General features: G+C 50.3%; 1 protein-coding gene across 1 annotated transcript; it reads right to left on the bottom strand.

The window, feature by feature from the left end:
* LOC134021706 (serine/threonine-protein kinase WNK1-like) lies at positions 1-25757 on the bottom strand. Its single transcript, XM_062462801.1, has 27 exons — positions 25582-25757; positions 23081-24004; positions 22756-23026; positions 15584-15756; positions 15285-15505; positions 13747-13904; positions 12956-13044; positions 12609-12828; positions 12380-12481; positions 11198-11836; positions 9679-9822; positions 8887-8979; positions 8402-8478; positions 7868-8024; positions 7679-7795; positions 7481-7594; positions 7323-7374; positions 7100-7237; positions 4957-6506; positions 4799-4873; positions 4488-4700; positions 4102-4372; positions 3527-3698; positions 3135-3319; positions 2865-3014; positions 2552-2748; positions 1-2419 (listed from the first exon to the last, which is right to left on the bottom strand). Exons 2-27 carry the CDS (start codon positions 23590-23592, stop codon positions 2048-2050), a joined length of 6462 nt encoding a protein of 2153 aa, XP_062318785.1. The 5' UTR covers positions 23593-24004; positions 25582-25757; the 3' UTR covers positions 1-2047.
* Positions 25758-26933: the final 1176 nt, after the last annotated feature.

The raw sequence follows: 26933 nt of genomic DNA, 5'->3' as shown, positions 1-26933 counted from the left end.
TAACATTTTCTATTTTATTTTTATTCATCTCTTTTTTTACATTTTGTACAATGTGGAAAAAAACAGAAGCCCAGATTAGACGTGAAGGAACAGCAGAGATCACAACAGGAACCAGCTCAGGGACTGGAGCCTCGCAAGACAGAGTTATAGCAGAGGAACACCTTAACCACCATAGGATAAATAAATAGTTATGTATAAAGGTTGACAGCTTGTTTATTAGTTTGTGCTGTAAAGAGGGGGTTTAGTGATGTGTTGTGGTGTTTAACCGAGCATGCAGAGTTGCTGTGCAGACACCGTCTGGGACAAGCCACCAGATTGGCAGCACTTAAGTGATGACCCGCTAACAAGAGGGCAAAGAATAACAAGAACCCTAACCCTATCAAAACATTGAAGTCAGTAACGACCCTCCTCAGCATGCAAGTCCCCCCCCCCCCCCCCTCATGTCCTATAAAACATTGCATATTCTGCACTGCAGTAACTTACTATTCTCTAGAGAAGTTTTAAGTAGTTGTCCAGTCATGGAGGTTTACAGGTTCATTATGGGGATGGCACAAACCTTTGACAAATGGTGCCAGGTAAACAAAAACTTAAGTCTTTCTTCAAATCTCATTTTCTGCATAAACAAATGTTTTCCAATACTGTATTGATAATGTACATTGTACCAGACAATCAGACAAATTACCTACAATTATTACCCTTCACAGCTAAAACAATGTACAGGTAATACACAAGATGCATACAGTAAATGCCGTTGTAGAGAAAGGAGGAAATAAACATTTGTTTATATATATATATTTTTTTTTAACCCAATGTGCTCTATATGGGTGGGTCGTGTGTGTGTGACCGTCACTTGCGGAGGCTCAGCCATTCACTCACACACACAGTGTAGATGCAAGGCACAGGTGTTCTGCAGGTTTTACAGTCCTCCCCCCACCTCAACACACAGGAAGTTAGAAATCTATATACACAGGAAGTTAGAAAGGTGTGCCAGGTTGGTGTCTGATCAAAGCTCCATGAACAGGGTTGGACCTGTGCTGCTCCTCCAATTGCACTTTTATATTCCTTAACTACATGTTGTTTAACAACCTTTAGTAATAATTACAGTGAAACAACATCAAGATCTGATGGCTGAATACAGGTCCGTAAAGAACACATTGTTTTCCTTAAATAAACATGTCGACCCCCAGACAGCGCCCTCGGGCTCGTCAGGATGGGGGGAGCTGACCGTGAAAGGCGGGATGGGAGGATGGGGTAAGGTTGTCAGTTTAACATGACTTGCCGCTTTTCCATGCGAACAGCATGCACGCTCCAGGTGAAGCACAAGCCGCCCATGCTGGCTCCTCCCCCTCCCTACTCCCCAAGTGTTCCAGCACCCACTAATGACCAGGAGGTAACCACGTCAGAATAACACCGCAAGGGGAACACAGAGTAACCATGGGGATGATATAACCTGTAGTACAGATTTATATACAAACACTATGTTAAGGCCACAGTTACAGGGGCCACCACCATTATTGCATTACTGAACAGCAGTAGCGATGAGGCCAATAGGGATCCTGTACACCATAACCAGCCCATCACCTCCCCTACGTCCTCCGCTTCGAAACAAACGCACAGCAATGAAAGTGTTACTGCCTTACGTCTTCAACAACCCAACACACCATTTCACATTTAGTAGAACTCTGAAATCTCATCCAATAAATCCAGTCAGCCAGTCAGATGGGCGTTCAGGTCCTCCCCTCTGTCCTAGTTAAGCTTAAGGCCAGGTGCAGATCAGAGGACCCACAGCCCTGTCTCTGGCAGCGGAATGATGACATCACAATGGGTGCTTTCAATAGATGACTTTGGCCGTTGTGGGCAGGGCCCATGGGCACCAGGACAACCCTGTAGCCAATCACAGCTCCTTCCACCGTCGCAGGCAGAGAAGCCAGCCCATCAGTGAAGGGCAGCAGTGTCTGTATTGCACTCTCCCTCCCAGGAGCAGCCCGTCTGAAGGATGCTAGTGGTTTTAGTCCTGTGGAAGCCGGCCCCCCAGGGGGAAGCGGGGCTACGTGGGTCTCAGGCTGGAGCCTGTGTGGTTGCTCACAGGCTTCTGGGGGGTGGGCGTGGCCCCCATGTGGAAGCCCTGCTGGAGGGGGATAGAGCTGGGGGCAGAGCCAGGGGGAGTGGCCTGGAACTGGGCGGGGTTCATGAGGCTGACCTGACAGGAGGCGGAAGGCCCCGTCCACTGAGGGGCAGTGTAGGGGGCAGGGTAGCTGAAGCCCTGGGGGGTGGGAGCAAGGGAGCCCTTCCTGGGGCCCAGGGGGGCAGAAGGGTGGGTTCCTCCCAGGGTGGAGGGGGTGGGGGTGGAAGAGGGCAGGGGGGGGCAGAGGTGACCTGGGGCTGAGAACTTCCTACCCATGTTGGCTGGAGGGATCATCTGGAAAGGAAGAAAGAGAGAGAAATATGGAGAGAGGGAGGGAGACAAGGAGAAAGGCAGATTAAGATCATCCATGTCCAGCAGTCCTGACAGTAGCTGCAGACAGTAGCCTGTGTTTGTGGAGCAGCCTACATCATGTCCCTGTCCTCCGGTCTTGGAGCCCCTCTTGCCCTGGGAGAGGCTGATGGCGTCACGAGCCCAGTTGTCCACCAGTTGGTGCAAGTCGTCAGTGAAGGTCCCTGTGCGGCTTTGGGGCCCTGCCCCTTGGGTCTGGCTGCTGCAGTTCTGGCTGTGGCCTGGTCCGCTTTCCGAGATGGTCTCACTGGCCCCTGGAGAACCCGGACAGAGAGAACCAGGTTCAGCCCGGGCCAAGAGCATGCAGGTGTGTACATGGCTACCAGGCCTGGAGGTGTAGAGGAAGAGGGGGGACACCAGCGGCGCTTACCCAGGGTGGCAGTGCTGAGGCTGGGCATGGAGGGGGAAGGTTTGAGAGTCTGCAGGGAGGTGCGGCTCGCTGGCTCTGAGGCACCCGTTCTGGGGGGTGAGCTCTGCTTAGCGGGGGACGTTGAACCCTGGGAGGTCTGGCCAGGGGCTTCTGTATACAGAACAAGTTAGAAAACACTTCATACATCAAATAGCATCCTTTAATTTGTTCTAATCTTGAAAAAAAGTGTATAATCTCTCCAGACGAGGCATCATGAAGGCTCATCCAGACCTTTGTGGTAGAGGGAGCTGGGCTGGCTGCTGCGAGGGGACTTGCTCTTGGGCCGGCGGCGCCCCCCGGCCATGGCCACGGCAGGGGAGAGGACGGACGAGGGGAGGGGCTTGCCCAGCCGGGAGAAGAGTGTGTCAATCTCCTCCTTCTGGCGGGAGTGCAGTGTCTGGATCTCCATCATGTGTCTATGTTGGGGGGCAGGAGAGGAGGTTGGAGTGGAGAAAGGAGAAATCAGGAAGATGTAGGAATGAGGACAAGCAGAAGAGAATGAGGGCAGAATCAATATGTTGTCACCAAATCCTGCAATTATCAATATACCTTTTGTACATCAGCGTTCTAGTACTTCGGTTTCAGACCGTGTGTGTGTGTGCGTGCGTGCGTTCCAGACGTACTTCTCTTGGAGACGGCTGACCTCCCTCTGGAAGGCCTCATCTTCCGGCCCAGAGTCCTCGTTGTCGCTGCTGACGTAACAGTGACAGGAGCTGTGGGCAGGGTCGTGAGCGTCGGAGGGGGGGCCGTTTTGCAGTGTGGGGGCGGAGCCTGCTGCTGTGTCTTCTGGCCTCACTGAGAGTAGAAGAGCTTCATTAACTCATGATCCACTGCTCTCTCTCTCCCCAGTCATGCTGTACATCTCTCTCTCTCTCGTCATGCTGTACATCTCTCTCTCTCTCTCTCTCCCTCTCGTCATGCTGTACATGTCTCTCTCTCTCTCTCCCCAGTCATGCTGTACATGTCTCTCTCTCTCCCCAGTCATGCTGTACATGTCTCTCTCTCTCACCAGTCATGCTGTACATCTCTCTCTCGTCATGCTGTACATGTCTCTCTCTCTCTCCCCAGTCATGCTGTACATCTCTCTCTCGTCATGCTGTACATGTCTCTCTCTCTCTCCCCAGTCATGCTGTACATGTCTCTCTCTCATCATGCTGTACATGTCTCTCATCATGCTGTACATGTCTCCCTCTCTCACCTGTCACAGAGAAACGGCCCACTTTAGAACCTGATCCGTCGGTGGGGTCGGAGGCGGGGCTAGCACTGGCAGACACCTGGAAGCGGCCTATTGTTGTGGGCTGAGTGGGAGGAGGAGCGGGGTGGGAGGTCTCCCCGTCGACAGTGTCCCCCCTCTGGCCCCCGCCCCTGGACAGGGGGGACCGGCGGTGAAGCGTGCTCTCCGGGCTGGAGAGGGGGGATGTGGAGGAGGAGGAGGAGGTGTGGGGTGCGCTGTCCACAGCCACAGAGACCTGCAGGAGGACGTCAGGAAACCTTCACATGTACAGTATGGCACACAGGTACAGCTGGAAGGAAGTACACCAACATCACTGGAAACACACAAGGTGCAGCAGTCTCACTGCTCACCAGTCTGACCTGGAAGCGCCCCAGTTGGAAGGCAGGGGCAGGACTGGCGGAGGGGGCAGGACTGGCGGAGGGGGCAGGACTGGCGGAGGGGGCAGGACTGGCGGAGGGGGCAGGACTGGCGGAGGGGGCAGGACTGGCGGAGGGGGCTCCAGCAGACACAGTCTCTGGGCTCAGGGCTCTCCTCAGCTGGGCACCCAGGCTCCCCATGGGCTGCTGCGGGGTGGAAGGTTAAGGTATCAGTGACCTTGCAGTTCCTGCAACATACTAAGGTACTTTTTTTGTTTCGCTTATGGAGGGAGGGGGAGGGTCACCTGTGTTGATCCAGGGAATGGAGGTAAAGTCTCTGTAGGGGGGGTCATAGCCTGGTCAGGGCCAGCAGGATAAACCTGATACGAGAGAGGAGGACTTAGCACCACCATCATCACCACCATCATCCTCATCGCATGCGTTTCTCTTTCTCTTAACTCACCTGGGGGCAGGTAGCTTGGCTGGGCTTGGCTGTGGGGGTGTGCCCGGGGGTAAGGACAGGGGCTCCAGAGGGAAGGGTCAGGGTGGAGGGAGGCTGGAGGGCTGCTCCTGGCGGGGGCGAGGTGGTCCCAGTGGGGGGCGAGCAGGTGCCCGTGTTAGGAGTGTCAGATGAGGGGGAGTCTTTGAACAGAGAGCGCAGCTTCTTATCCAGGGCGTGGATGTCGTCTATACCAGGAGTCTTAGTCTGCAGCTCTGCCCCCTCCTGGTCTCCAGTCTGGGGCTCAGTCTGGGGCTGGGGCTGTAAGCTGGATGATTGTAGCTGGGAGGGAATGGACCCTGGTTGCGTTACAGGGACGGAAGCTGGGATTGGCTGGGTCTGAGAGGGGGCGGGCTGTGCTACAGGTACGGAAGCAGGGATTGGCTGGGTCTGAGTGGACGCGGGCTGTGCGACAGGGACGGAAGCAGGGATTGGCTGGGTCTGAGTGGGGGCGGGCTGTGCTACAGGGACAGAGGCAGGAGAAGGCTGCAGGGGGGCGGGCATTATTGAAGTGACGGAGGTGGGGACAGGCTGGGTCTGAGAAGGGTTGGGCTGTACAACTGGGACAGAGATCTTGGAGGGCTGAATTGAAGGGATGGAAACATGGATAGGTTGAGTCTGGGAGGGGGCGGGCTGTGTTGAGGGAAGAGAGACAGGGATAGGCTGGGTCTGGGAGGGGGCGGGCTGTGTTGAAGGAAGAGAGACAGGGATAGGCTGGGTCTGGGAGGGGGCGGGCTGTGTTGAAGGAAGAGAGACAGGGATAGGCTGGGTCTGGGAGGGGGCGGGCTGTGTTGAGGGAAGAGAGACAGGGATAGGCTGGGTCTGGGAGGGGGCGGGCTGTGTTGAAGGAAGAGAGACAGGGATAGGCTGGGTCTGGGAGGTGGAGGGCTGTACAACAGGCACAGATGCTGGGATAGGCTGAGTCTGGGAGAGGGCGGGCTGTACTACAGGCACGGGAGCAGTGTTGGATTGAGAGGAAATAACAGAGACGATAACTGGCCGCTGGTCTGCAGGGGGCGTGGCAGCTGTGCTGTTAGGAGCTCCAGAGGAAGAGGGGGCGGGGCCAGAAGTGTTGTGCGGCTCTTGAGGGGGGAAGGCTTGGGGGGGCTGAGAGACACCTGCAGGGGGGTAGGGAGCGAGGGAGGCAGGTTGGGAGGGGGCGGGCTGGTAGGAGGGCTGGGGAGGCAGGGTTGGATGAGGAGGGGCCGGGGCCGGGCTAGGAAGGGGCGTGGAGGACACTCTGGCTGCAGCCTCTGGCTGTGTGGAGGGGACAAGAGATGCCACCTCACAGGAGCTGACAGAGACTGCAGGTAGGCTGGATGAAGAAGCCGTAGCCTCTGGAGGAGCCAGGCCAGAGGGAGGGGAGGCTGGGCCCGGGGAACCCAAGGAGGAGAGGTCTGAGGTGGGGTCGGCCTGAGGCGGGTGTCCCAGGGTGGATCGTCTCTCTCCGTGCTTCATTTGACTGAAGGCGTGCTGGAGGCAGGCAGAGGGGGCAGACAGGGACAAGCCCAGGCCTGCAGGAGAAGCGGCAGGAAGGAGAGGAGTCAGACACATCAGCATCTAGAGTGCAAATTGGCTGAAAAGCATACTATTGTTGACAGCATTCACTACACAAAACAAAACTGGCACTCAATGCACTTAGTTTAGCCTATTTAATTTAATATTCATAGTACAGTAAAAGTAACTTCTAGGTCTATAACATTTGACAGTTGCAGGACAACATTTTGATTGTTGCGGGTGTTAAATATTTACAGACCTTTCAGGCATACTACAAAATTCTCCACCTTATATTAACTTTATTCAGTAATTATTATTTAAAAATAAAGTTAAATTACACCAGACAATGGAATATCAAGCAAACATGTTTTTTCCTGTTTAAAGTGAATGGTTGGTCTCTGGTTGTGACATCCCCTTACTTTACTGGGTGATATTTGGAATATGGTCAAACTTCCCAGAAGAGCAGAATGACTAAGACTCCACCAGGCTCTCACCTGGAGGGGCTGTTAGTGGGGGCTCTCACCTGGAGGGGCTGTTAGTGGGGGCTCTCACCTGGAGGGGCTGTTAGTGGGGGCTCTCACCTGGAGGGGCTGTTAGTGGGGGCTCTCACCTGGAGGCTCGTCACTGAAGGAGCTGTTAGCGGAGGGGGGGCCAAAGAACTGCTCCCTGAGCCGAGACTCAGGCACGGGGCTGACGATGAACCTGCGACCTGCGGAGTGGACCACCTGGGCTGCCAGGCTGGGGGCTCCTGAGGGTTAGGGAGGGAGGAGAATACTGTAGGGGAGCGCTGGATACTGTGGTGTGTGTGTGTGTGTGTGTGTTACGCGTTTTACCTGCGAGTAGAGGACTGGACATCTCAGGCTGCTGCTGTAAATCACTCACCAACTAGAGGACAAGAACCAAGTTAGAGTCGGTCTGACTGGTGTGTGGTGTATATGTATGTGTGTGTGTACCTGGGTGAAGCCCTCCGTGTGTGTGTGTGTGTGTGTACCTGGGTGAAGCCCTCCTTCATGCCTTCTCCTTTGTTGTCAGCCATCTCTATGACCTCGCGGACTTGCTCGATGAACGACTCTCGCTCGCTCTCCAGGATGAACTCACTCTGAACCTGGAGGGGGGAGGGGTGTCAGTGGCTGTGCTCAGACCCGACACACACACACACACACTAAAAGCAGAGCAAGCGCTCTGTTACCATGATCTGTGCTATCTCCTCTGGGTTGTCTCCATCCAGGTCAAACTTGAAGGTCACCATCTTCCTGTTGTGTGTCTCAAGCTGACACTCTGCCACCCGGTCCCCCATGCTGGAGATCTGGAGGGAGAGAGCCCACATTACATCACTTCCCTTCGCTACCAAAACATGTCAGACGGAGGAGGAGCCTACGTTGAGAACGTTGAGCTTGGCCTTGGTGATCTTCTCGTGGCGGGAGCGGCTGCGGACCGAGCGGCGCTGATGTCTCTTCAGGGAGCGTCCCTCATGCCTGCCGCCCACCGTCCCCTCGTTGCCATCACTCAGACCGGACGCAGCGTCAGACAGGCAGCTGAGGCAGAGAGCAGAGTCAGACAGGCCGCTGAGGCAGAGAGCAGAGGCAGAGAGCAGAGTCAGACAGGCAGCTGAGGCAGAGAGCAGAGTCAGACAGGCAGCTGAGGCAGAGAGCAGAGTCAGACAGGCAGCTGAGGCAGATAGCAGAGGCAGCGTTCAGAGTCAGACAGGCAGCTGAGGCAGAGAGCAGAGTCAGACAGGCAGCTGAGGCAGAAAGCAGAGTCAGACAGGCAGCTGAGGCAGAGAGCAGAGGCAGAGAGCAGAGTCAAGACAGGCAGCTGACGCAGAGAGCAGAGTCAGACAGGCACTGGAGCAGCACTGGAGCGGCACTGGAGCAGTGTTCACAGCTGTGTGATGTACAGGACTGCTACTTACCTTTCCAGACATGGAGGCACCAGAGCTGTCGGTCCTGCTGGCTGGTCCACCAATGTAGTCTGGGCAGTACTCGGGGCCTAGAACAGTCAAGTAGTCAAATACAGGAGCCTAAAACACTGTTGCATAGTCTAGGGATAGGCATATCAAAACCATTTCATTTTCGAATACTCATTCATACTTTTTTTAAATTTATTTATATTCGAAATCCCCCCCTTATCCAGGTCACAGCTCCTAACTGGAAACACGATTGCCTTAAACAATTACATTCTTCCACCTGTGCAGAAGCTTGGAGTGTAGCCTACTGACAACCTGAAAGGGTTTTTGTATATTAGGAATGTTTGGGAAAAATATTATATATACACTGGAACACAGTAACAGTCACTACCAGGGGCCTAGAACACAGTAACTGTCACTACCAGGGGCCTAGAACACAGTAACAGATGGCAATAAGTGTGCCGATCGCACCTCAGCCCTACTGCGAGTACCTGCAACATGGCCAGGTGGGAGGCATGGAAGCACAGCTTCTCTACGCTGATTGGAGGAGACATGATAGGAGGGCTGGGCTCACAGGCCCAAGACTGACAATCATGCAGGAGGGGAGGAAGAGGGGTGCCAAAGAAGTTAAGAGCAACAAAATGTGTTTTGAAAAGAATAAGCAGAACACAGCAAGTATAGATCTTGGCATCACAGAGGAATATGTGGCTCTGCAATGCAAAACTAAGTTGAGGGCCTTTATGCCTCAAAGCATGTGTGCGTTAGTATAGCAGGGCTTCTGGTGTAGAGCCTGACCGATATATCGGCGGGCCGATATTATCTGCCGATATTGGGCATTTTCCAAACTATCGGTATCTGCATTTATAATGGCCGATAAATGAATATACATTTTTATTTGTATTTATTTTCGTTTTTTCGTGAGGAAATAATAACAGGAGTCAGATGGCTGAGCAGTTAGGGAATCGGGCTATTAATCAGAAGGTGGCTGGTTCGATTCCCAGCCATGTCAAATGACATTGTGTCCTTGGGAAGGCACTTAACCCTACTTGCCTCTGGGAATGTCCCTGTACTTAGTCGCTCTGGATAAGAACTTCTGTTAAAAGTGACTAAATGTAAACTACAAATAACTTTTGTATTGTTTGTTTTGTTACGCGTTTCTGGATTTTTAAAATATTTTTATATCGGCTGATATCGGAATATCGGATTTTTAAATCACCAAATATTTGTATCGGTATTGGCCTTAAAAATCCTTTATCGGTCGGGCTCTATTCTGGTGTCCTCACCTGAAGATGCTGAGCACCAGGCTGGAGAGGTGTGGGAGCGGGGCTACCCTCTGACTGATGATGTAGGGGAGTGGGCACAGGCTGGGAGGAAGGAGCCACCTGCTGGGAGGAAGGAGCCACCTGCTGGGAGGAAGGAGCCGCCTGCTGGGAGGAAGGAGAGAAAGGAGATGTTGATTGTTAAAAATATATATAATATCCAAAAATTCAAGGTTTGGAAATTCTGGTTGCTCAAATTCGAAAAGTAAAATTCAGATCCCAAAAATTAGACCCGAAAAAATTAATATTGCAATATCCGGATATAGCCATCCTAGGCACCATCTCACTTCTCTGAGAAAGGTCCAACTGCAGACCTCTCTCCTCAGGCCCCTCATCCAGGTGCGGCTGCAGGCAGTCATACATGCAGATCAGTCATACATGCAGATCAGTCATACAATCACAGCCTGGGGTCTGAGGAGAGAGATCAGTCATCCAATCACAGCCTGGGGTCCGAGGAGAGGTCAGTCATCCAATCACAGCCTGGGGTCTGAGGAGAGAGGTCCGGTCTGAGGCAAGCAATACCTTGGTATCCCAGATGTTGCAATCTGAAATTTTGGGGATCAAATTTGGGGGATCTGAATTTCACCATTTGAATTTGAGCAGGCAGAATTGTATTCCATTTAAATTTCGCAAGCTTTATTTTTATTTAAATTATTTTTACAGTTTGAAATTGAACAACCTGAATTTCCGAAGGGTTTGAATCTGATAGTTTTTTTTTATAGATTGAAATAAATTCATATTTCAATTTTAAAAGGGGGTGAATTCAAAACCAACCAATTTGGTGGCGTTTAAATTTCTATATCAAGAACCGTATTTTTCTATAAACCACACCCCACCAGAATGGGAGCTTTGCGTTTGTAAATCTGAGTATAAACCGCACGGGAATATATGCCGCACTTGATACGGGAACAATGATACCAAGCAATGGACGAGTATAGCCGATCTTACAGCATGCAGTTGTGTAACACACTTCGAAAACGAAAGTAAGTAAATGCGTAATGTATGTTTTCTATTGCCCGGGAATTAACTAATATTTACCTTTAGACGCTTGAGTTCAAATATTTCCGACGGTCCCCAAAGCGCGTAATTTTTCCGAAACGGTAGCTAGCTAGCTTTAGTTAGCTTCCGGGCTAAGTTAACTAGCATAATACGCGTAGCAATGCTACTACCATGCTAGTGTTACTTGTTAGCCTTCTCATTAGTACATTTTGAAGCCATACTTGTTCGAAATCGCATATATGCGAAGTTACGCTGTGAGACCCGCATTCGAACGATCACATATGTGCAACGGGTTAAATATCATTCTCGAAAAAGGTGTTTCTACTGTTTTGTTCTAAAACCGGCTATAATCCGCTTCGAAATATAAACTGCACCACCACAAGAAACATTTTAAACCGGGGTACAAACTGAAAATTCGGTATTCAATGCCTTTTAAAATTCAAAACATTATGTCACTGATTTGCTTGTGAGAGAGAGAGTTTACCTCCAAGGGTGTTCCAGGGGTGAACTGGGTGCTTGGAGCCACAGGTGGAGCAGGGCTGGCCACAACCTGTTGCGGTGATTGGTCAGTCTGGCTCGAAGGGTAGGAGACCTGTGGCTGAATCTGAGGCTGCTGATTGGGCAGGGAGGTGTATGACACGGCAGTCTGGGGGGCCTGAGCTTCTGGGAGCAGGGAGATGGCCTGGGTTCTGTCAGCCTGGGTTCTGTCAGCCTGGGTTCCGTCAGCCTGGGTTCCGTCAGCCTGGGTTCCGTCAGCCTGGGTTCCGTCAGCCTGGGTTCCGTCAGCCTGGGTTCCGTCAGCCTGGGTTCCGTCAGCCTGGGTTCCGTCAGCCTGGGTTCCGTCAGCCTGGTGCTGCTGCTCCACATCCAGCTCCTTCAACTCAGCCTGCAGCCCTGGCTGGAGTGGAACAACCGTGGGGCCTGGGGCGGGGGCTGGGGCCAGGCCCTGGCTGGAGGACAGGGGGGGGTAGGGGAGCCCTGGAACTGGTACAGTAGGCATGTAGGTGGTTGTTTGTAGGGTGGGCTGGGCTGCGGGCGTGGGGGGCTCTGTGCTGGCCTGCTGCTGGGGGGGGATTGGACACTGCTGCTCCTCCAGCCTCCTCTTCTCCTGCTCCTGCCGGACCTGACAGTCCATTCAAACTATTAGTACCCTCAGGAACGCAACACATTTAGGAACACTTGTCACATTATATACAGTACTGTGCATGAGTCTTGGGCACCCAAGATCACTATTTGTAGTAAAAATAAATTAGAATTATAGTAAATCTAAATTTAATGTTGCTGCATTTTTTCATTTAGGTATCAGATTTGAATGCAACGTTTAATCAAAGAAATATATGTAATATAATTTTTTTATTTGTGCAGCAGTATAATTTTGCTAAACTTGTTACATTTTTTAATTTCATTATTTCTTAAAGCATTTTTCCATAACCTTTTTTATTTTTTTATTGTGCCTAAGACTTTTGCACAGTACTGTATGTATATATGTACCTGGGTGAAGCCCTCTGTGTGTGTGTGTGTGTGTGTGTGATATATACACACACACAGGACTGAATGTAATTATATATATATATATATATATATATATATATATATATATATATATATATATATATATATATATATATATATATATATATATATATGTCGTTGGCGTGGTACTGACCTGCAGTCTCTGCTCTCTCTTCCGGCTGATCAGGGACACCCTGTCTTTGATGGCCTTGGCCATGGTCTTGTGGTCTCCCTCACACACATAGCCTGACTCCACCTGCAGCACAGACAACACACCCACGTAAGACCACGCCATAACCCCACATCACCACCCCACCTGCCAGTTAACTGAGATTCGATGCCTACAGACGTTTGTGTGAAGCCCTGCAAGAGACTTCACCCACCATTTCCTGCGCCACATCTTCAGGGATGTCTTTCCCGAGGTCAAAGGAGAACTCGATGGCCTCGTTATCCTTGTACTTCCCCTTGAGCTTCTTCACGTCCTCGATCCTCAGCCACAGCTTGATGGCCTCCATTTCCCCGTCGTCCTCCTCAGCCAGCTCCACCCGCACGCCCGTCTCCTCCTGGAAGAACGCGTGGTTCAGCAGGTCCTTGATGGAATACCTTGAACAGCAGCACAGAGGGGGGTCGGGGTGCACACCGAGGAGAGAGAGGGTAGGTGAAGCTTCTGATGAGGACGCAAGATGCCCTCTAGGTCAGTACAGGTCAGTGTTAGTCTCGGGAGGCTGACCTCTCATCCTTGTTCTGCCGAATACATCCTTCGATGATCTCCTTCACCTCTGGGATGGCCACCTTGTCGAAGCTGCCTGGCTTCACCCCCTACAGGAAACACAGAGAGCTGAGTCAGACAGCAGCTCCACACCTGTGTGGCTGGGTCATCTCCACCCTCAGCCTGGGTGTGGCTGGGTCATCTCTGAATCCTTGTTAGAATGTCTAACATTTCATAAAGGTTCTCTATTCTGAAGGTTCTCTGCATGGGCCAGCAGGGTCTCTACAAGGGCCTGTGGCATACAGACAGTGCTGTTCTGTGCATGTATGTCTGTGTACTGTGTGTGGTCAGGTTGCTAATCTATAGGGCTTAATGTTTAGCAGAAGGAACGTCCTGTGTCCTCCTATAGCTACAAGAACACTAAGCCTGTGCTGTACGTTTTCCCATCAGCGTTAATCATAAACTAAGCATGTACACTGCTTCTTAGGCCCCTGAAACAGATGCACTCTTAACCAGGGCGTGTGGACGGGGTGACCGGCTGTGTGTGCACCTAAGAGATATGAAGTTCTGTGCTGTTTGGCAGGTTTATGGATCCAAGCCAAAGCTCATGAGCTGTATGAACTATCCTCTCCCCAGAGCTACAGACATACAGTCTGAACTTCACAATCATGGAGTAAACAGCTGGGAAGGCTGCAAGAGTTCATTTAAAGAGTGATTCTACAGGGCAGTCAGTCTATACCCGACCGTCTACATTTGTAATTGTGCAGTGATGGCAGGGGTGGGGAGCAGGGAGATGGAGTCAAAAGACTTACGCTGGTAACTCTGCGGTAGATCTGTGCAGCATTCTGGCACTCGGAGTACGGGTACTCTGAGGTGGCCATCTCCAGCATGCACATCCCAAAGGCATACACATCCACAGACTCGTCGTACTTCTCCTCATACATCTCAGGGGCCATGAACTCAGGGGTACCTTAAATCAAAACAACCATTCAGAACTCTGGCTCTGTCTGAGGGAGTGGGCCTCTCTCACACCCCAAACAACCCTCCGCCCCTCTCAGCCCCGGGGGGGCAGAGGAGGAAGTGCCCGGTCCAGCTGTCCTGTCCAGAGGAGTTGAACCTGCGAGAGGAGAGTAGGAAGAGAGAGAGACAGAGACAGAGAGAGAGACAGAGAGAGGGGGGGGAGGAGAGCAAAAAGAAAACAAAAAAGAGGGGGGAAGCTGGGCTCAGTTAGACTGTGGTGAAAGAGGCACCAGTTCCTCTGTGTAAGACCGTATGGTTTGGGGAGCAGGGGGATCTGCTGAAGTACAGGACTCACTCAGGTTTTGGGTTTTAGGTAAATGCCAATGAACAGCAGAATGCCAACCAGCTATAGAACTAACTTGAGTTAAGACTTTTCCTTGCAAAACAAGCACTCAACCAACCAACTTACCTTTGAGAAGTGTGACTTACCTGATCCCCTTACCCTAACCAAGACTAGCACATCCCATAGCTAGTTACTGAAGAGTATCTGTACAACAGCTTCATCAAACTACTCCAGTTCAGGTCTTACACAGAAAAACTCAGCAGTTTATTTGAATGAATTGTAGTTTTTCTTTTTGTGAATGGAGGTGTGTGTCACGGCACACTTGCACACTTACCAGGCCCATTCAAGTGCATACTTACTCACCAGCAGTACCCTACCCATTCCTTTACAGCAGAATGGGGCACAGCTGTGGCAAGAGCCTACAGTCTAAAACATCACACCCGAGAATGGGGAGAACAAACAACAACAACGCTGATAACATGGAGGGGGAGAGGTAGAAAAGAATATTGTATTTCCTGAAATAGTGACAGAACCCTGCTGAGGCAGACCCTTCAAAAAGAGAGAGGCAATGTTATTGGCATCACGGGCAAACAGACCACAGATTTCCCAACCACAGGACAAAGAGCAGTCTAAAGAAGGAACTAGGGGGCCATACCTTGGGCCCCTGGCCAGACTAGCCTGCAGGGAAGGCATGACACACAGATTCAGACTTCACAATGAGACAGAGGTTAAGGCGCTACTTACTGTTTAGTGCCTGAAATAAATGATGTTTTTTTGTCCCCCTTTGAGGTGAAACAGTGAATACAACTGATGATGTCACTGAGTAACCAAACCAATCGGGTCTTCTGTTTGAGCTGTGGTTTGAGAGCGATCGGAAACATTGTGGTCTGTTTTCGAACCACTGTTAAAAAGGATAATGAAAAACAAAACAACAAAAAAAGACCAAATCGAGCAGAACCTTGAACACAGACACAGTTTCAGAACTTTGAACAGAACGCTTCCCCATGACACTCAGAGGACTAAGAAGGAGTGGGGTGTGGATCGTACCTATAACACTCTTGGCAAAGGAGGCCCTCTTGAGCGTGGCCAATCCCAGGTCTCCGATCTTGACGGAGCCGGTTGGCCCAGTGATGAAGATGTTGTCGCACTTCAGGTCGCGGTGGATGATGGGCGGGGCCCGTGTGTGCAGGAAGTGGAGGCCCTTCAGGATCTGACGACACCAGCTCCTCAGAACCTTGATCTTCATCACCTTGAAGCGCTTCAGGTACCTACCGAGGAGCACGCCAGAGGGAGTGTGGGTCAAGCAGCTCACGTGTGTGTGTGTGTGTGTCTGCTTGTGAACTCACGTTTTGAGGGTACCGGAGGTCATGAGCTCTGTCACCAGGACGATGCACTTCCTGCCTTTGGAGGGCGCCTCCCAGGAGTCGTAGAAGCGGACGATGTTGGGATGCTGCAGCCCCTTCAGCATCCCTGCCTCCTCCTTGAAGCGCTGACGCTCCGACTTGGACAGCTTGCGGTCCTGTGGAGAGAGCCAGACGTTCACCCAGAGGTCATGAGAACAGCACACACCAGCCAGCACAGCAGGCCTTTCAACAGGTTTGGTTACCACACTTTTAGACTACTAAATTCTCTTCACTGGCAAGATAGATTTAACCAGAATTATTCATAAAAATCACACCCACATATCATTGGGACAGCTCAGCATGTTCAGAGACAAACACACATCATTCTGGGTTGTGGCCCTGGATTCTCTGGCACAAGGACGTGAAATGAGAGGAATGGAATGTGTGCAGATCTGGCCTACTTTCCCACCAAATGGAGAAGAGAGAACTGTTTGAGAGGGAAAGACAGAAAGAGATTGCAAGAGAAAGTTGAGATTGCTCAACACCAATAACCACATTATACACCTACTGTCTGGAAAGTCCCAGGACCATCATCTTAACACATTTCCAGCCAGCCATCAACAAGTCCCTAATCAAGGGATTTCTTGAAAATGATTAGAAGAAATACATCAAACCATGTGCTCCTAAACCACTGTGGTGAGACTGGCCAGGCCTCGGGCTCCTGCAGCTCTGCTGCAGCACCGTGTCTGATGGGACCTCAATGTCTGGACCAGGGTCAACTGCACACAGTCCACCCAGTCCAGACTGGAAACTCTGGCAGCCCAGAATAACCCCACCACAAACCTGGCAACAAGCCTGGTTGTCCAAGGAACCCTTCCTATTGTGTGAGAGGAAGAGAGAAAAAAGAAACTTTCCACTGAATACCATCCCTCAACAATACAGCAGAGCAGCACCCAGAGCAGAGCAGCACCCAGAGCAGAGCAGCACCCAGAGCAGAGCAGCACCCACAGCAGAGCAGCAGGGACTGGGTTCTGCTGTTCTCCTCCTCGTACACACAGTAGTGACTATGTGGACTGTGTGGTGCTTCAACGCAATCCACAGAACAAACTGTAACTGGCCCTGGGCATAGTTTAGACAGAGATTAAGGCAGGGGTGTGGAGGCATGCTGGAGGATGCTGGGGGCAGAGTGGTTTGGAGGCTGGATGTCCTTTGACCAACTGCCCTAGTTTCACAGCAGGCAGCTGGTTTTCCTTCCTCATCCTCATTCAGAGGAACATGTGGTAACAGTCAAACTGACACCCCCCACAGCAGCATTCTACAGCCAGGTCACTAGAAGACCTGGGCTTATCTCTAAAGTATCAAACTCTCACACAAACAAATACTATTTCAAATTGTAAATACAAAAGACAGAGCAGACAGGAGGACCCATTCAAGACCTTCCCACAAAAGTAAGTAAAAGAGAGTCCATGTCTCCTCACCAGCTTGAGAACCGTAGGCTCGCTAGATTAATCACTAGACTGAGAAACAGTATGCTCGTCCGGTGAATCACTGAGCCATGAGATGCAGTAGGTGACTTCTATGAGGATCCCAGATCCAGAACCTGACTCACATCCTGGACCATGTTTGGTACCACCTTGGAGGACAGCAAGGTGGGTGTGGCCTCCACAACTTCCCATGGGAGCTGAGCCAAGCCACAAACCCAGAGCAGAAATAGCCCTGGCCCAGTCTTTGCCCAAGGACAACTGTAAACACTGAAATGATACCTGTCAACACCAGGGAACGGGGTCATGGTACAGGCCCCATAAATACAGCTTCCAAAAACTTCCTTTCAATCTGCCCTTAATGTCCTTCAGTCATACATTGTTCTTCAATGACTGACAGAATGAACCAAATTGCCTTTAGTTGATCAGAGTGCTTCCTTGTCATGGAGGAAAGGAACACTACATGACTGCCATCACCTCGCGGCCGCTCCGGGAGACTCGGGATGAGTCCCGGCCGCTCCGGGAGACTCGGGATGAGTCCCGGCCGCTCCGGGAGACTCGGGATGAGTCCCGGCCGCTCCGGGAGACTCGGGATGAGTCCCGGCCGCTCTGGGAGACTCGGGATGAGTCAGCTCAATAAACATCTGGGTCGCCACTTTCTCCTCCTGCTACCCCACTGAGCTGCTTCCTGTATGGCTCTAGAACTGTACCACTGCAACCCTGGTCAACCGTATCCCCATAGCAACAGGCTCATTTTATTACAGGTGAGGTGGACATTCACCTGGAGCTAAAGTTAAAAGAACCAGTCAGGTCTCAGGAGCAACAGTAGCCAGTCTGAGCCTTGACCCAACAACCCCCTGGCCTTCCATTACACCACCCTCAAACCCACACACAACGCCCAGGTTGGATCAAACATGGCTGCCATCTGAGATTAGTTTGTGCCTCTTGAACAAGGGGGGGATTATTTGGCCTGGCTGCCCCACAGCCGGGGCATGAGGCATGAGGATCATCACCTCCAGAGCCAAGCCTGGAGGAACACACTGCTGCTGCTGCCAGGCAAAGCTCTCAGAAATAACCCATGAAGTCTATAAATAGTGAGTGAGAGAGGAAGACTGGCTGTGTCAAGTCCCTGCTGTGTGGGTAACACTAGCCCCTTTTACACAGCCCTTTCAAAAGGGGAATATGGTTTCTTTATGGCGCCTTGCGTTGAAAGATACGATCACAGTACAGGGGGGGGGGGGGGCATTGTTGTATCAGAGTCGAATCAGCGTCTTTGTAAAAGAGAGAGCCGGCATAGCAGGACTACACACACTAGCAGCTGAATAGAACTTCTGGCCAACATGATCTGGGCTAAAATGGAGTTGAGGCATACAGGACAAGTGACCAGCATTAAATGCCATATTGAGACCAGCTGAACTGGACCAGCATGACAGAAGTTCTCATAGAAAAAAGATAATGTGTCTCTCACACACCCTTGTGTCTTTAAGGGGGGGGTCAGGGTTTAAGACACACACAGCTAGTGCTCCTTTATGGGATGTGAACATGTGACAATGACCAATGAATGACTACACAGGACTGAAGTTGACTGGATTAAGATACAGACAATGATTGGCCAAATATAATGTTTAGCTGTCAAACTTGTTAAGGGGGGAGGAGGGGGGCTGATGTGTAAAGCTCTGGGATGGTCCCCGCAGACAGTGACTGAGTGAGGCTAACACAGCTAGCTAGCTAGAAGCAACAGCCTCATAATTGCTTCTCTTGATCACATTAGATTAAGCTACTTAGCTGCTTATGAGACAGCCAAGTTACAGGGCTCCTCTCCTTCATCCATTAAGTTACAATTAAACCAGATCACGTATTCAGCTGAAAGTCAGATGAGGATCCCCTGTCCAAGCTGCTGAGCAAGGCCAGATACATCTAACCCTAACCCAGATACATCTGTACCATTAGTAACTACGCAGAGCAGGGCCTCATGTTCGTGTGTGCTCACTGTAATGCAGTAACCGGTGAGAAGAGACTCCAACTACCACACATAAAAAAAAAGTTACATCCAATAGGACAGCCAGCCATAGAGATTGTTATCAAACACACCCCCTCTTTTTAAAAATAAAATACTCGGGGTCTAGATTTGAGTCTGGTGTAAGGGCTGGATACTTTGAGCATCCACCACACTAGTCTGTGGATGGAGGTCTGCCTGCGCCCCGCCCAGGGAGAGCAGCAGCCTCCAGGCTTCTGAAGGATGCCTGGAAGCCCTCCTCTGATTTCACTGTTGGAACCTTGCCAAAGCTGCAGGAGGGAGGAGGAGGATAGAGGGAGGAAGACGACAGGGTTGGAGAGGAGAAGGAGAGTCTGGGGAAGGGAGGAGGAAACAGGGATGATGCGCTTCGTTGACTAAGGGTGAGCGAGAGGGGAGGCTCCTAAAATGATTCCTCTGGTTTTTCCTCCCTTTTCTTTCCCTGCATGGTGGTGACCTACTTATTGTTCAATCATGTCTGCAATGTCAGCTCCAGAGCTAAAGAGCAAGGCTGCTTTGTGGGGTAGAGGAAGACTGGAGATATTCACAAGTCTCTAGTGAACAAAGGGCTTGAGTGTCATCTGACTTTACACTTACGGCCAGGGGGGGTGGGGTGGGGGGTGATCATGGAGGCTGACAGCTGTGGAGGAGCAAGTGGTGGCAGGTCTGACTCACTTCTGCTCTGCTGAACGTGGAGCTGTAGGATCTGAGGCGCTCTGGTGTCACCATGACAACTAGCAGGGAGGCTACAGGACAACAACCCTACATGGCTCAATGTAAAGAAGCTGCTAACATCAGCATGTTAGAGACTGAAGATCTGCTGCTTTTCCCATAAACACTGTCCCTACCATGCAAGACACAGCACTGTCGGTGGGTCTGTACGGTATTAACCCCAGACTGTAATCGATACATCAAGTCCAAACAGGCCAGCTAACATTCCAACCGGTGCATCTGAGTCAGATCAGATAAACTTCCATAGCCCTTTGGCAGGAGCATCAATAACCATCTAAGATTAGTGATCTGACTGACGACATACCTGCGGAGGCCTGCCTTAGAATAATGACAGTCGTATGGTATTCCTGTTCCTGGGCCAGGTGAGCAGGGCCTACCTGGTTAGGGAGATGATAGACATGTGCATCTGCCACAATCTTCCTCAGAAGTCTCAGTCCTGACCTGCTGTATAGTTCTTAAGCCAGCAAGGCAGGAACACAAGCAGGCCATGTGGGATTTCACTGGAACGACTGGCGTTCCAAGACCGGACTCTATGGGTCTCCTATATAGGTCTCCGTATGAAGGTATAGGAACCTAAACCTATAAATACTTGTTCAGCCTCATGATCACCTCTCAACACTGCATTAAGGCCTTGTTAACACCTCTGCTAAAACAACAAGGAGCAGGACCCTGGAGGGGTGTCTGCAGCACAGCCCAGGGGGAGGGGAGGCAAACTCGCTCCATCACAGAGCAGGAAGCGCAAAGGAGGGAGCCATCGCTTGTCAACATCAGCCTGGGTCTAGGACGACCCCAGGGCTGGTCGGGGCCCCAGGGCTGGTCGGGGCCCCAGGGCTGGTCGGGGCCCCAGGGCTGGTCGGGGCCCCAGGGCTGGTCGGGGCCCCAGGGCTGGTCGGGGCCCCAGGGCTGGTCGGGGCCCCAGGGCTGGTCGGGGCAGGGTGAAGAGGAAGCGCTGTGATCATGGGACAGCTTTAATGAGCATGTGAGGGGATCAGCTGCTGAAGGCAGGCAGGCCATGGTGGGCTGCTCAGGCCTACCTCTTAAGCCGACAGGTGAAACATTCAGAAGAAAGACATCTCTGCCAGCAAATGCTTCAGCCCACAGACAGACGGGGTCGGCTTGCTCACTCTCTTTCACTCTCTCACACACACACACACACACACACACACACCCGAGAACCAATATGGAGGGGATGTAGGTGGGAAAGAGGAACTGGAAAGAAGAATGTTTCTCTGCAAAGTACAGAAGAGAATAATCACATATGAAGGAGACGGTTAAGAAAGGAAGTGTGTGTGTGTGCGCGCATGTGTGTGTGTGTACTGTGTGTGTGTGTACTGTGTGTGTGTGTACTGTGTGTGTGTAGGCCCAGGCCAGCCTGCTGCACTTCACTTCACACAGGAGATTAGAAATTCCTCTGTCAGAAATCTGACCTACTTTACATTCACACAAGCATTCAGAGCAGACGCTCACCAAGCATGAGCCTGTGGGGGGGAGGGGCTTGCACTGGGCCTGTGGGGGGGAGGGGCTTGCACTGGGCCTGTGGGGGGGAGGGGCTTGCACTGGGCCTGTGGGGGGGAGGGGCTTGCACTGGGCCTGTGGGGGGGAGGGGCTTGCACTGGGCCTGTGGGGGGGAGGGGCTTGCACTGGGCCTGTAATCTCTCAAATATATGTTAGAGAAAGAGAGGAGGGGTACATGTGTGTCTTTATGTGTGCGTGTGTGCTAGTCATCACAGACTCAAAGTATGTCAGTGTGTAAATGCTGTGCAGAGTGTGTCCAGACTAGTGTAAATGCTGTGCAGAGTGTGTCCAGACTAGTGTAAATGCTGTGCAGAGTGTGTCCAGACTAGGCTGTGGGTCCTGGCAGTAGAACTGAGATGACAAGAGACAGAAGGACAGAGCAGGAAGTACATCAGGACTGCCAGTAGCCTTGAACACTCACACCAATGAGAAGCAGGGTCAAAAATCAATCCCTGCATCACTGATTACCACCCAAGTGTTACTCATTGATCATATTTCCTACGTCTGTTTATCAAAAGGTTCAATGGTGACATAACTTTTTATCGCCAGGGTAGATAATGTAAATGACACTACAAGAAGCATTGTTAGTCGTAACACAGCTGTTACTAAACATTCTGCTCACAGACAGATATAGAACTACAATTTGAGGAAGAGCAGCACATTACAAAAACACGACGCACTTGTGGAAACGGGCCTCCAGTCTCCCCAGGCTCCCCTTGCTGGGAGGCTGGGACACCGTGGAGGAAATCACTCTGGCTGCCGGCCATCAGGCCAAGGCCTACCAACACTACATCTGCCTCTGGTGTTTGTCATGCTGTTTGGATAACTTCCAAGAGGAAAGGCAACTAGCATGGGAAACTCCTACCAAAACAGTGCTAATGAATGAGGCACCAGAGGAAGGAGACAGAACGGGCTGAGATCATAGACATGATAGAGGATTCACAAGAACCACAGACAGCAGAGGGAATGACACGCCCCAAGGTGGTGCACCAGGTGACTCAAAGTTCCGTCTTAAGACGACTCAAGATATGGCCCACGACTGTGAGCCCGTCACAGCTGTGACAGGAAGAGATCTAAAGTGTCATGATGGTGCCAGTAGTACAACAGCCATCACGTTCTGTCCCACAGGCTTCTGAGGGGTATAACTGATGGTTCTAGTTTAGGGTTAGTTGTTCTTCATCCTATCCAAATGTAGTCCTAACTGCCAAATCATGAATTAAGATGATCTAAACTTTAAGTTATTTGAAAGGGCTTTGGGATGGGTCGTTCACTGAGCTGGCAAGGTGTCTGCGTGGACCTACTGAGCTGGTAGGAAACCCCGAATGGAGACAGGACAGAGCTCCTGCTCTGATCAGGGCAACTGATGCATGTCAGTGCAGACTTGTATACACAGACCTGTAGTCATTAGAGGGAAGCCTGGGGCTCATACATACCTGCAGTTCACACCAGGCCACTTCTACTGTGGTTTCGGTGTCCAGACCCTTGTAAACCGTTTTGAAGGAGCCGCGTCCAATCTCGATGTCAAACTTCAGGAAGCGTCCGTCCGGCGACGTCCCCACTGCTTTGGTCTCCGCCTCCTCGATGTCATCCTGGACCTTCTTCTCTGCCTCCCTCTGCTCCGCCTGCGCACGTGCCTTGGCAGAGTCCTTGTCTTCTTCCTCCTCCTCCTCCTCCTCTCCCTCTGGCCTGTCCTTCCCCTCTGGCCTGTCCTTCCCCTCTGGCCTGTCCTTCCCCTCTGGCCTGTCCTTCCCCTCTGGCCTGTCCTTCCCCTGCTCCCTGGCCCCTGGTTCTGCTGTTGGACCTTGTGGCTCGGAGGCCAGTCGGGGTGCACACTGGACAACCACAACCTCCCCGTCACAGATATCTTTTTGTTTTACCACAGCTTTATGGTCGACGGACACCACATCCACCTTCACCACTCCTCCTCCTCTTCGCTCACTGGACTGTACAGTTACCCCTGGATCGACACGTGTCACGTGAGCAGCGGCAGGTTGGGCCCTCTGATGGGGGGCCACAGTTGGTGCCAGGACTGGGATCTTGCTGGGTAGAGGGAGGTCTAGGGCAGTGGCGTTGGAGTCGCTGATCACGCTACGCCGTAAGAAGCGGTGCTCTGGGTTGCAGCGGTCTCTCTCCATGGTGTGGTGCCGCCGCCTCACATCCGCTGTTAGCCGTTCACCGACCAGAGAGTCCGAGCCAGAACCGGTACCATTTACACTCTTTGGAGGGGGAGCCAGGAACTTCACCATCTTATCGTTGGGCTTTTCCGTCATCCCACCACCCACAGCAAGAGTGAGTGGGTGAGATTTAACCGTGAAATGCAAAGGAAAAACACTCACGCCTCCTCCATACAGTAAGAAGAAATTGTATCTAGGTGATTTAGGGGGGGAAATCCAACAGCTCCCTAGAATCTCCTCTCTGCTTATTGCTCAAAGACAGTTACTATGCAGACAGGGCTCAGAGTCTGGGTGGAGGACGAGAGGTGTTCTCTTGTAAACAGAAAAGAATAGAACACTGTCACAGAACAGAGGGCGCTGATGCACACACACGAGACCCTTTAAATCCACACCATCCATCCTGCAGGACACAGGCCACAGCTGCTGCGAGCATATGGAAACAGACCAGAGGGAGCTGGAATCTGCTCTGGGCACCACACTTCACTCTGGAGGCTTAGACCCAACGGCACTGTAAGGAGGGGAAGTCAGGATAAGATTAGTGTAAAATAGTTCAAGTCCGTCATGTCATGAGTTGTTCATTAAACAACATGTACCTACACAAACAGGTACCCAGTAACAGTAACGTTTAGAACATTGTTTTTATGAACATTAGAATACTATACTAACTCATAAAGGATGAACAACCTTCAATGTTTCGCATACTGACTATTTGTCTGGTGTTGGTTGAGAGTTGAACGTGCAGTTGTTGTTTCGGAATTTACAGTACGGATTAGCTAACTGAACGTGAAATGATACATAATGTATAAACCTGTAGCTTTGACTGACAGTAAGCTGCAGTTCAAATGCAAATCTCCATCGCAAAGCGTAGTTCAATTTCCCAATAAAATAACTTTTGGGAAGCGAGAAACAAAACCATTACATTACGTTAGACGCTTTAGCAAAAAAAACACTGTCTTACAAACAACACACTTTCAATAGACATCCAAACAGTCACAGAAATAGGCAAGCTAATGACACATTCTAAACGCTGTAACCTTGTTTAGTGCCTGTCTCCCATCTCGACCTCGCCGGTGATTTAAATGGCAAAACTACGTGTGATTCTCAGACTAAATTGTATTTAGCAACATAGGAGTCACGATAGCATGGATATCGATTGTGAGGCAGCTAGCTAGTTTGATACAAAAAAATACAATCGTAACTTCACACTATCTGACATTATTCAATTTGAGAAATAAAAATGCACTACACCCTTTAACCATTGTAATCGAGAAGGCAATTCAATCTCAGTTGCTACTGAGCTTGCTAGCGCTAGCTAATACAAAACGGAGGTTCTTTGTTAGCTTGCTTAGCTAGCATTAGCTTAACCAAACCGTCTAAGACGATAGGGGTGGCTAGTTGTCTAGCGAGCTGCCTAGCTAGTGAATGACAGTTCCGCGTTTCCATAACGGAGGGTTGGTTTCCCCATAAAATGCTACTTACGCTGACTCACGGTTTACTTGAACGCCTTATCATTCTACATCCAAAACAGTACATCGCCGGTGAAAGAATCAGGCACGTCGTTAGATTAAGAAGCCGGTTGGAATGTCCCCAAGCACTGGCTGCACTATTTTATGACTGAGGAGGGCGGCGAGGCGGGTCTCTCTCTGTGCCAGCTAACGAAGGCCTATTATACCAGAACCGCCTTCTTCTGCTACACCCTATAGCTAACGCTCTTCGTTTGCTAAGCTAGTTAACGTCAGGCTGTAGCTAGATACCTACCGTGGCTTCGAAATAGCACTCCCCCTACTGGATTGCAGATTTCTTAGCTAAAACCTTCTGTACCCGGACTGCTCACTTACAGATATGTTGTCCCTCGTTTGTTAATATCTTGTAACAAATGTCATTGACTAATGAAAACGACTAGCTGCTCGAGTGCCCACAAAAACATTCACTTTTAGCACAAACAGCTAACTGCAGCTACCGTAGCTAACGCCAACGTTGTGTTGCGTCGTTGCTAGTACTCTGTAGCTAGCTAGACTAGTAGCTGGACCAATGTGTCTTGCTGGAGATTAATTCTACACAAAAACATATAAAATAGGACCTCACCTTAAGAATTTCCCTCCACGGTTAGGTACAGTTTCTCACAATCCTATGTTAATATCGGCGACATTACCGTGGTCTTTCAGTTTATTCCGTTTCTCACCCTAAATGATGATGGCGAAATGTTCTGGTCTAGCTACCCAGAGCGCCTGCGTCTGGGTGAAATGACCTCACCACATCAGGTGTGCTGTTGGGTGCGCTTCTCATCTATTCTTACCAATGGCAAGTGGCATATGTCATGCAAGCAGAGCATATCGGTGCACTGTCACAAACACATTGTACATTACTCTGTAGTGCACATTAGCCAATGGGTGTATAAAACGTCCCCTAGTTTTATACTACAAACAACTTCTGAAATGTTTAGCTGCACAGTATGTACATCTCTGCAGAAGGACCCCCGGACTACATCCTGTGGTCATTGAGTCTAGACCTTTAAGGGCCATAGCGACAGACACTGGTTGCAGACTTCATAATTACCTTCGTCCGGGAACAAACTCAGTATAGTAAATATCACTGAACAATTTTACAAGAAGATCTGCTAATGATATCCTTGTACATTTAAGTACGAGAGAATGTTGTGCTTTTGAATCCAAAAACACGATCATTTTAAGAACAGAGCCCGCTAACAGTAGTGCAATAGACAAACTAACTGTGCCCCCTGCTGGTCAAACCTGAAACCGGAGATTGAACGCAGAATCCCCGAAGTCGTGAACAGTCATTGGCTAGGATGATCCGTCCTTGCAGTTGTACCAAATCAGGACTCACATGGCTGTTCAATTCATCTGGATCTGCTGAACTAAATGTGTCCGTGGACATAACTACTGTCCATCAGGATGACCAGGGAGGTGTTCAAGGAAACCTTCATGAAACAACCTCCTCTAAGGAAAAATACTCTGGTAGCTCCTTACTAATTCATACTCACCGTAAAAAATACTGATGTAATTATGAATATTTCTGTCTGATAATATCATATAATATTATTATTACTACCGACATGAGATTACCTTAACCTAAACCTAACATAAAATAGCTCAACCACCTCCAGTTCAAATGTGTGTTCATTTTTTTTAATTATTTGTGATGGGCTCCAATGCTTTACAATGTTATCAATTGTTCATATGAATTTACTGTTGGAATTTGAGCAACCCAAATGTCCGAACCTTGAATTTTTGGATCTGAATTTTTTTAAACATTGAAATAAATTCATATTTCAATTTTAAAGAGGTGAATTCAAAACCAAAACATTCGGTGGTATTTAAATTTCAATATTAAATGCCTCTTAAAATTCAAAACATTATGTCACTGATTTGTTTCCATAGTTATAAATCTTCTGGACATGTTCTATTAATTCTCTTGGA

This window comes from Osmerus eperlanus, chromosome 5 (assembly GCF_963692335.1).
Source record: "Osmerus eperlanus chromosome 5, fOsmEpe2.1, whole genome shotgun sequence".
Taxonomy (NCBI): Eukaryota; Metazoa; Chordata; class Actinopteri; order Osmeriformes; family Osmeridae; genus Osmerus; species Osmerus eperlanus.
This window is presented reverse-complemented; position numbering and strand designations above follow the sequence as displayed.

What these genes read in the sequence shown, in the direction of transcription:
- LOC134021706 (XM_062462801.1), bottom strand. Translation starts at nt 23,592, where the DNA reads ATGACGGAAAAGCCCAACGATAAGATGGTGAAGTTCCTGGCTCCCCCT. An exon ending in CCCCTGGAACACCCTTGGAG is followed by an intron (nt 9,823 to 11,197) that starts GTAAACTCTCTC and finishes CCTTCCTCCCAG; the next exon opens with CAGGCGGCTCCTTCCTCCCA. An exon ending in GTGCCTCCATGTCTGGAAAG is followed by an intron (nt 8,025 to 8,401) that starts GTAAGTAGCAGT and finishes TCTCTGCCTCAG; the next exon opens with CTGCCTGTCTGACGCTGCGT.